Source organism: Schistocerca americana, chromosome 2 (assembly GCF_021461395.2).
Source record: "Schistocerca americana isolate TAMUIC-IGC-003095 chromosome 2, iqSchAmer2.1, whole genome shotgun sequence".
In the NCBI taxonomy this organism is placed as follows: Eukaryota; Metazoa; Arthropoda; class Insecta; order Orthoptera; family Acrididae; genus Schistocerca; species Schistocerca americana.
The window spans coordinates 1,052,773,151-1,052,782,504 of record NC_060120.1 but is presented as its reverse complement, the minus strand read 5'-3'; the positions used below and the strand labels follow the sequence as shown (position 1 = coordinate 1,052,782,504).

Genomic DNA, 9,354 nt, shown 5'->3' with positions numbered 1-9,354 from the left:
ACAACACATTTAATTGGGGCAATGAATTGATTCAGGTATGAATGACGTGCAGAACAAGCAGATGTCTGAGAGAATGGGAACAACGTGATCTTCAGTAGTGATCATGAAAATAATCAGGTAGATAACATGACACACTCTGCAGGCATTATCACACTGTTAGTTCTTTCAGCTTAACTGAAAATTTTCTTAAAATGTTAGTCAATACTTCACCCAGTCAACAGCAATATTATATGTGCAAATTAAAACTAAACATAAAATTGGAATGTTAGAATAAAAACCACTATATCCACATGCATAAAAAGCATACAGATGCATAAATAGCAGTTTTCACTTATGATGCATGTAAGTGAACACAAACAAAGAAATAGGACTGTGAGCTTTAGAAGTCATTAGTCTCTTCTTTAAAATCTGAAGAGGAAAGGTTTTGCATGAAAGGGTAAGTCCCAACAAGTTCAGTTCAAGTCACATATGCAAACAATTTAATGGAATGAAATATAATTAGTCCCATTGTGCACACCTTCATTTCTTCAAACATCTTCCATGCACCTGTTCATTTAAAAGCTAAATCTTTCATTTTTCTTTTTCAAGCTCTTACACCCTATGCTTCCAGCTATCTCTTAAAGAAGCAACACAGAAACATAATATTCTATGAGTTACATACAGGCTTAATGCATGTTATAATCCTGACGAATAAAGCCATTTACTTGCCATCTGAAGATAAAGTGGGAGTAAATACTGAGATGAGCAGTGACAGTCACTCACCGTACTGAGGATTCACCGAGAGGCAGACAGGCATGTAAACAGGTGTTGCAGGAGCTGTCAAATGAATCTAAGTGACAAGAGCCATGAAGCACCTGTCAACTTGACCATTATTGTATTCAGTAGAAAGTTCTTCAGCTGGGAGGCTCGACGTACCAGTAGCCAAAGTTTGGAAAGACGTGTTTGTACAATTGGGCAACATGTTCATGACCATGCTCAATCAGAAATCTTTTAAACATAATCTATATGAGTAATGACTGATGTCATTTGTATTCTTGCTTCTCACAGCATGAAATAACCATTTATAGAAGTGCAACACGAAATGACGATTTGGTTAGGCTTGCATCTGTGTCTTTTAGATGTATACGACTATTGTGAGAAGGCATTATCAATGGGTGCAGATAAAAGTATGTTCTGAATGTTTAGTAGCTAACAACTGCAACTGCAGGAATTTTAAAATTTCTAAAATCACTCTGGAACTATGTAGCTGAACTGTACTGACTACTGTGGAAAAAATACTGTACATTGTCACTCAAATGACAGAAAAATTAAAGATAAGTTGCTAAAAAGAAACAATGCAACCCCAAGAGAAACAGAATATTTACAAAAAAAAAAAATGAACACTACAGGCTCACTCTCTCTTTCTCTTTCTGAAATGATACAGTATGCAGTGCAAACCCTATACTTCACAAGCACCTCCTGCTGTTACAGACACTGTTCGACAGGAGTCTGTGGCTTCATTTCCTTCACTCGATTCCCCATAAAACTGAGCTCTTTCCCTCGTGTAGGTATGGTCCGAGACTGTGCCTCCAGCCTCAGCCCCTGCCAGCAGGGGGCTGCTTTCACTCTCGTAGTTTTCACTGATGCCGCTGTCAGTGCTCTGCTCTCGGGTGTGGTGCTGCTGTGTATGCTTCACCGAAAAATAGACTAAGGTTACCACAGCCTGTAAACAAAAATAAACACATATAAGAATTTTTACATAAAGTTTCTGAGACTATAATACCCAAACACATCTATGTTAATACTCTGCAAACCACAGTGAAGTGCATGGTGGAGAGTACTTAGCATGATACCACGTACAAGCATTTCTTCCCTTCTGTTCAATCACAAACTGCTGTAAGAATCCATGCTTAGATAATTCTAGATTAATATTAACATCATAGTACCTACTGGAACATTAAATATGATGCAGTAGCATATTTGCAGATTTCTCATGTAATGCTGATTCTTCAAACATTCCACATAGTCTCTGGTGTCTCCTCCCCCCCCCTTAATTATAGTACAGTGTAGCTCCTTTGAATTTTTCAGTAGTTGGTAGAAAGCACAGTATTACACCCATTTGAAAGAAGTGCAGCAGAAGTAACCTGCAGAAGTACCATCCAGTCTCTCTGATGTCCATCTGTTATAGAATTGTAGGACATATTGTGACCTTAAACATAATGAGATGTATTGTACAAATGACTTTCTCCACACCAACCAGCATGGACCTGAAACCATCAGTCATGTGAAAGCCAACCTGCACTTTCCTCACGTAGCACTGTGAAAGCTGTGGACCAAGGCAGTCATTTAACTTTTAATGCACTTGATACCACATTCTGCCATTTTCCACACTCTTCACTGAGGTGTTCGGGAGGTCTAGAATTCAGCAACAGTTCTCTGTTTGCTTCACTTTCTCCTTTTTTGTTTCTTCAGTTTTTATTTTGAAGAATGTATCCCATCTAACTGCTTAGTAATAATTTCTTTGTTGCACTCCATTTTGTTTAGTTTTTTGCTAAAGTTGCCTTCATTGTATGTCATGCAAAACCGTATCTTTCACAATGGACTTACATTCATGCATTTAGAATGATAAACAGTTTTACAATTTGTACACATTATTCCATTAGTCATGCACATTTTACAGAAATAAAAGCTGGTCAGTATGTTAAGGATGTAACAGTCAAAGCCAATGAGTGCCTAGATAGCGACCACCAGCTATTAACTGCTGACGTAAAAGATGTTCGAGTGTCAAAATTTAAATGAAAGAGAATGCCACAGATTAGGACTTGGTTGTTGAAGGATGTGGAAAAGAACATAAAGTATAATGCATGAATAGCAGCCAAGTTATCAAAAACTGAGAAAGATGGAGTATAAGAAGAATGGTCCTTATTCAAAGAAACCATTGTCAGAGAAGCCAAGGGGATCTGTGGACAATAAGTGCCGCACCTAAAGAGAGGGAAACACCTTGGTGGAATGATTGTGTACAGACAGCAGTAAAAGCTAGGAATGTACTGAAAAGGATATTAGACCATGAAAAACAGAAAACAGATAATAGACTAAATGAATTAGCAATTGAACGCTCAGGAATACCAGAGAAAGAAACTAGCTGTAAAAAGACTGATCCAGGAAGAAAAGGAAAAGTGCTGGGATGACTTTACTACAAGGAGAGAAGAAGACTGTCAGAGAAGTAGGAAATTATATTACCAAAGTACTAAAGAGCAAATGAAATGAATATGTAAATAATCTTGCCCAGGAAACAGATGATTGTGAACAAAGGAAGGGATCTGGGATGAAATGAAAAGGTACTTCAACTTGCTGCTGAATGGAGATGGGGACAACACAACCATAAACGACTTTGGAGTGATTGATTAAGTCCAAACTAACGGACACCCATTAACATGGTGTGAGGTAGAAACAGCATTAAAGAGGATACGGAATGGAAAGTCAAAAGGCTTTGATGATCTTGGCTCAGACATGATAAAGGCAGCTGGAATATTAGGCTTAAATTGGCTATATAGAGTGTTATCAGTGGTTTGGAAAGAAAACAAAATCACGTAAGTTTGGAGTAAAGGAGTCGTCATCCCTCTGTTTAAAAAGGACAGTCAATAAAAATGTGGAAATTACAGAGGCATCACACTACTGTCACACACCTTGAAGCTGCTAGAAAAGATCATAGAAATGAGAATTAGGAAGATAATAGAACCTCCACTTGAGGAAGAACAACATTGATTCAGGAACGACCGAGGTACTATGTATCTTATTTTTGCAGTAAGAATGTTAACAGAAAAGTTTTGGGAATATGGAAGAAATCTTGTGATTGTATTTGTGGACACTGAAAAACAAGATATGGGAATTTCTTGAGTCAAGATGGTATACTCAGTGATAAAACAAAGCAGTAGGCTTCTACCAGAAATATTGACCCTTAAACAATATGTCTAATAGTGTATTTTAAATATAACAACATGCCATCTCAGACACTGTACAGCACCAAAACACTTGATAATGGCACTTTAAAGCTGAAATCATGATTGTGTAAATGTAACACTGCAAATAAAAAAACAGTTTAGTGGTGGGACTGACTTTAAAGAAATATATTATGACTGTGGCCCCACATTATGAAAAAATTATTAGATGTGGGAATGTTTCCAAGACAAAGATGCCAAATCAACTAACCGACAAAGTCAAATGCTATACCAAAAGTGTTACAGTTGTGCCCAGATAGACAACAGATTATCACAATGGTTTGAAACAAAGAGAGGTGTCCATCAAGTAAGTGCCCTATCACCACTCCTCTGTTTGTAGTAATAATGGCAAAGACCATAGAATCTATCAAGAAAATAGACAGCGAACCAAATGCCCTGGTTTTTGCTGATGATTTAATAGTAAGGGGAGAGACAGAAGCCAAAGCACAGAAGAAACTTAATACTTGGAGCAACACATTCAAAAATTATGGATTACAAATAAGTAAAACAAAGACAGTAGAAGTGGCCATCAACAAGCAAGGAACAACCTCAAATATATTTCTAGGAGTCAAAGTAGAATCTGCTTCACATTTCAAGTACATAGGTAGCATGATCTCTAAAGACAATACAATTAAGCAGAAAATACTCAGCAGGACACAGAAAGAATCCAATTTTTACAGTCAAATCAAAACTCTTCTCTGGACTGATAAAATTCCACAAAAAACAAAAGTGACCATGTACCAAACCTATTTTGTATCAATCTAACATATGGTTTAGAAATATGTACCCTACTAAACAAATACCTCAGCAGAATTAAGGCAACAGAAATGAAATTCACTAGAACTATGAATCAAACAACTAGAAAAGACAAAATCAGGAATTAGATGAGCAGGAAAATAGCTGGTATTGAGGTTTCTGTTACCAGTGTCATAAAGAAATGCAGGCTGCAGTGGTATGGGCACATAATGAGAATGAACTGCCAAAGACCTTCTGAAAGGTATTTCACCCTCAGGGAAGACCAAGAAAATGCTGGATAGAAACTGTAAGTTCAGATGTGGATGAGAAAGGACACAAATGGGAAGCTGTCCTGGAACAGAATATCTATGAAGACAGAATGAGATGTTGAGTGCTTGTACACCACACTCGGGAAACTGGAGCTGGAAAACGATAACGATGATGATGATGATGATGATGATGATGATGCATTACTCTGAAAGGGGTGTCCTCTCTAAAGACTGACTGACAGCTGAGAGAGCCCACTAAGTTCCAAGAAGCTGAGACACTTGATTAGGTGTTTACAGACCTCTACATGCCATACAAATGGGTATCATCTTAAGCTGTAGCCTTCTTGATGGGTTAGTAATACTGAGAAACACTTCAGAGTATTCCCAAAAGTTTTATCAAGAAAATCCTGTGTGTAATCCATTAGGAAATCAGCCACTAACAGTGGCATATGCTGCTGTGGTGACAAGTGAAATGGATGCCAACAGCAACCTCCACTGCACGCATCACGGCAACAGAACTCTGGTCCACATGACGCATAAATTCAAACCAATCAGCTTACTAGCAGTTTAACAGAGGGTGGCAAAAGTAGCTTGGCTAGTAACATCTCCAAGGTGCATGAATAGCCCCGATCATGTTGTGCAGGTCAAAATATTTCCTGCTTCTGCTGAAACTAAGTGTGAGCCAATCAAACAGTAGTGCTTCTCCACAAGACAAATGTTTCAGCCCATAGGGGACCTCACCTGGACAATGTGCTACCACAATCAACTCTTCCATTCTTCATCATCACTGTGAAGTGGGACTGGCCAAATGGGATGCCACTGAGTGGAGAGGATGTAGTATTCTGTTTTGTTACGTCTCTTACACTTGAGAAGTTTCAGATTTTCTGCCAGTATTACAAAATTCATTGCTACAGACTTAAAGGAACTCAATCTGTGACTGTTACTTTTTGGAACTCAGATTATTTGAGCATCCATTCAGTAAAGAAGTTCTTATTTTTGTTCTTCAGAAGTTAATGTGCTCACCCCAAATCTGTGAGATTTTCCACTTGTGGAACAAACAAAACTACTTAATTGGCATACCCTAGTGAACATTTTGTGTGATATAACCAAACAAAAGGACATTTCAGTTGGCAATGAGGTTTTCAAGAACAAATTTTCATTCAGTGCATGCTGTTCCAGGTAACCATTATGGATTTCTAGGATTGTTTCAAAATGGTCACCGCCAAAGAACAAGTAGATCTGACACATCCTGGACTATCCTGTTACAGTGAATCCAGCAAAGAAATGAACTACTGGTAGAATGATTGGCAGTTCTCACCTTGTTGGAGCTAAAGAAGTGGGTCAACACAACCATACACAATATCCAGCCAATGCCATCATTGTTCTGAGCATTTGAATGGAAGGATGAGCCTTGGACCTGGTATATAGAGCAACATTTCATCATCCACACAAGTGAATGTGATACACAGCAACACGAATTTTTGCATGAATTTTTGCTTGCCAATGCCGGTCCTTCTATTTACCAACTGATACAACAGTTGCACCATCCTGAATCAGAGCCCTACCATATGTTACAATTAAAGCTAGCCTCACAGAGTATCTTGATTCCCAAGTACATGTGACTGTGGCTGTCCCAAGTTACGGCTGAATCTCACAGGGAACGAATAACATGGCTTCAAGGTCTATCATGGGAGTGACATTTCCAAGGTACCAACAATCAATGCTAACAATCCTATGCATCCTCCCTCATTCCGGGAATGTTGCTCATCCATGCACCTGTTGAAGCCCTACACCAAGACTTGTTATTTATTTATTTATTTATTTATTTCTTGTTCCGTAGATCCAGTTAGTGAGTCAGTCACAAGGATATGGAACGTGTCAAATTGTACAGGTTTCAATTTAAACTTACAATAAATACAAGGGCAATTCAATGGCAAATTGTACATAGTTTAAGTAAGACATACTATAAATACAGTAACAGATACTGTGGTGTCACCGCCAGACACCACACTTGCTAGGTGGTAGCTTAAATTGGCCGCGGTCCATTTAGTACATGTCGGACCCGCGTGTCGCCACTGTGTGATCGCAGACCGAGCGCCACCACAAGGCAGGTCTCGAGATACGGGATAGCACTCGCCCCAGTTGTACGACGACTTTGCTAGCGACTACACTGGCGAAGCCTTCCTCTCATTTGCCGAGAGACAGTTAGAATAGCCTTCAGATAAGTCCATGGCTACGACCTAGCAAGGCGCCATTAGCCTTACATAGCAAGTGATAGTTTGATAGTTATAGTATGAAATGTCTCATCCGGAATGCTGTATTCACAACAAGGATAAATAAAAGTTAAGTATTCGAGGAGCTGCATACTTTTCTTATTAGCATTCAATACTTATCCTGTTCCAGAATTCAAGCCCGTCTGCGTTAGATAGCGTGCCTTTGGGCCTCCTCTATCTACAAGGTGTTGGCACATTTACCAACACATCATTGGCGACGAGGATGGGATTTGTTCTTTCTAATTGCTTACATTTACTTGTGTCATGGCTTCGCCACAATCTCCAGATGTACTGTCCGAATTTTATCGCTTGCAGAATCAGCAGACGCAGGCGTTATTGGATGCCCTTGGACAGCTCGTCCAGGGTCAACGTGCCATTCAAACTGATGCGGCGGCCGCCGCTTCATCGCTCCCGCAGCCACAACGTGCAGTTGCACCGCAGTTTCGCAATTTTGATGCACAGCAAGAGACCTGGACGGAATGGTCGCGCCAATTTGGATTTCATCTCGCCGCCTACAGAATTCAAGGTAACGAGCGGCAGCCTCATTTATTGGCGTGTGTAGGGGTGCAAACGTACCGTGTGATAGTGAAATTGTTTCCCCGATGCGACGTAGCAACTCTGTCCTACGAAGAAATTTTGTCGGCATTGGACGCCTATTTCAAAGAAACAGTTAATGTAGTTGCAAAAAGGTATACTTTCTTTCGTACAAAACGTACGGCCGGTCAAACTAATAGGGAGTGGGTTGCAACTTTGCAAGGCCTTACTAGGGATTGTGCGTTTGAATGTGACTGTGGCCTTCCTTATTCAGATACAATGGTACGTGATGCAATTGCACAGAACGTTTCTGATGTTCGCATACGGGAACAGATTTTGAAACTAGTCAATCCCTCCCTTCAACAAGTGATAGACATCTTGGATAGACAAGACACACTTGACTTTGCTCAGGAATCATTTGCAACTTCGCCAGCTGTGTGTCACATTAACCGGCCCGCCGGGCGCGCTACGCGGCCCGGTCAACTGCCCTCGCACACGTTCGTGCAGCTGCTGCCACGCTCTAAACCAGGTGTGCCGCGCAAGCCTACAAATGCAGTGAAATCATGCCTGCGGTGTGCTACTAGACATTCGCGTGAACATTGCCCGTCACGCCAAGCTATTTGCTTTTTCTGTAATAGGAAAGGACATGTTCTAAGTGTTTGCCAGAAAAAGCTCAGATCAGACAATCACAACCATTCCAGGCCCTTTGCTTCGCGCCGGAATCGAACCAAGGACACTCAGGCTCGTGAACCTTCGCCCATGGACGTTCATGTAGTTAATTCCACTTCGTCCAGTGCCACTTTCTCTAACAGTGACTGTGTTCGTCCCACAAATACTGTGCGTCGACGTCGCCGGAAATCACGTCAATTAGCAAGTGATGCTGTACCTGTATCAGTTGAAATTGCACGAGACAGTCGCTCTTGTCGTCAGCAGGACAACAAACGTTTTGTAGATTTGGACTTTAATGGCAAGGTCATACCATTCCCGCTCGATACCGGAGCTGCAGTTTCATTGCTCAATCACGACACGTACAAACAACTGGGCAAACCTCTGTTGCGTGCCGCAACTGTTACGCTCACACTACATATTCAGGACAGCAGATACCTGTGTTAGGACAGTGCACTCTTCTTGCAACATACAAGGGACAAACAAAACTTGTGTCATTTTACGTTCTTCGTTCTTCTACTGCAGTGAACTTGTTTGGTTTAGATTTATTTCAGTTGTTTAACTTGTCTATTGTAAATCAGGTCCTACCAGTGAATCAGACTGTGCCTTCAGACAGTGTTTCCCGTCTGTGTGAAGAATTTGCAGACATTTTAGCACCAGGCCTGGGTTGCACTAAAAACTATGCAGCACATTTGGAACTGAAAGTAAACGCGCAACCGAAATTTTTCAGAGCGCGCAATGTTCCCACGCATTGCGTGATGAGGTCGCAAGAACATTAAACGATTTAGCATCACGAGGTGTGAGTTAATGTGCGCAATGCCTCTTCCATTTCAGCTCCGCTTCATCGCTTGCGCCATACAGGTGTTCCGTTCGTCTGGACGACGGAATGCGAACGCGCCT

At 40.7% G+C, this 9,354-nt stretch overlaps 1 protein-coding gene across 1 annotated transcript in view; it reads right to left on the bottom strand.

Annotated features, from left to right (window-relative positions):
- Positions 1-1,438: 1,438 nt before the first annotated feature.
- Positions 1,439-9,354, bottom strand: part of LOC124594670 (MFS-type transporter SLC18B1-like) — a 321,099-nt gene continuing 313,183 nt past the window's right edge. Inside the window, exon 12 of the mRNA XM_047133038.1 lies at positions 1,439-1,702. Within this exon, the coding sequence (XP_046988994.1) occupies positions 1,439-1,702 (264 nt within the window). The remainder of the gene's footprint in view (positions 1,703-9,354) is intronic.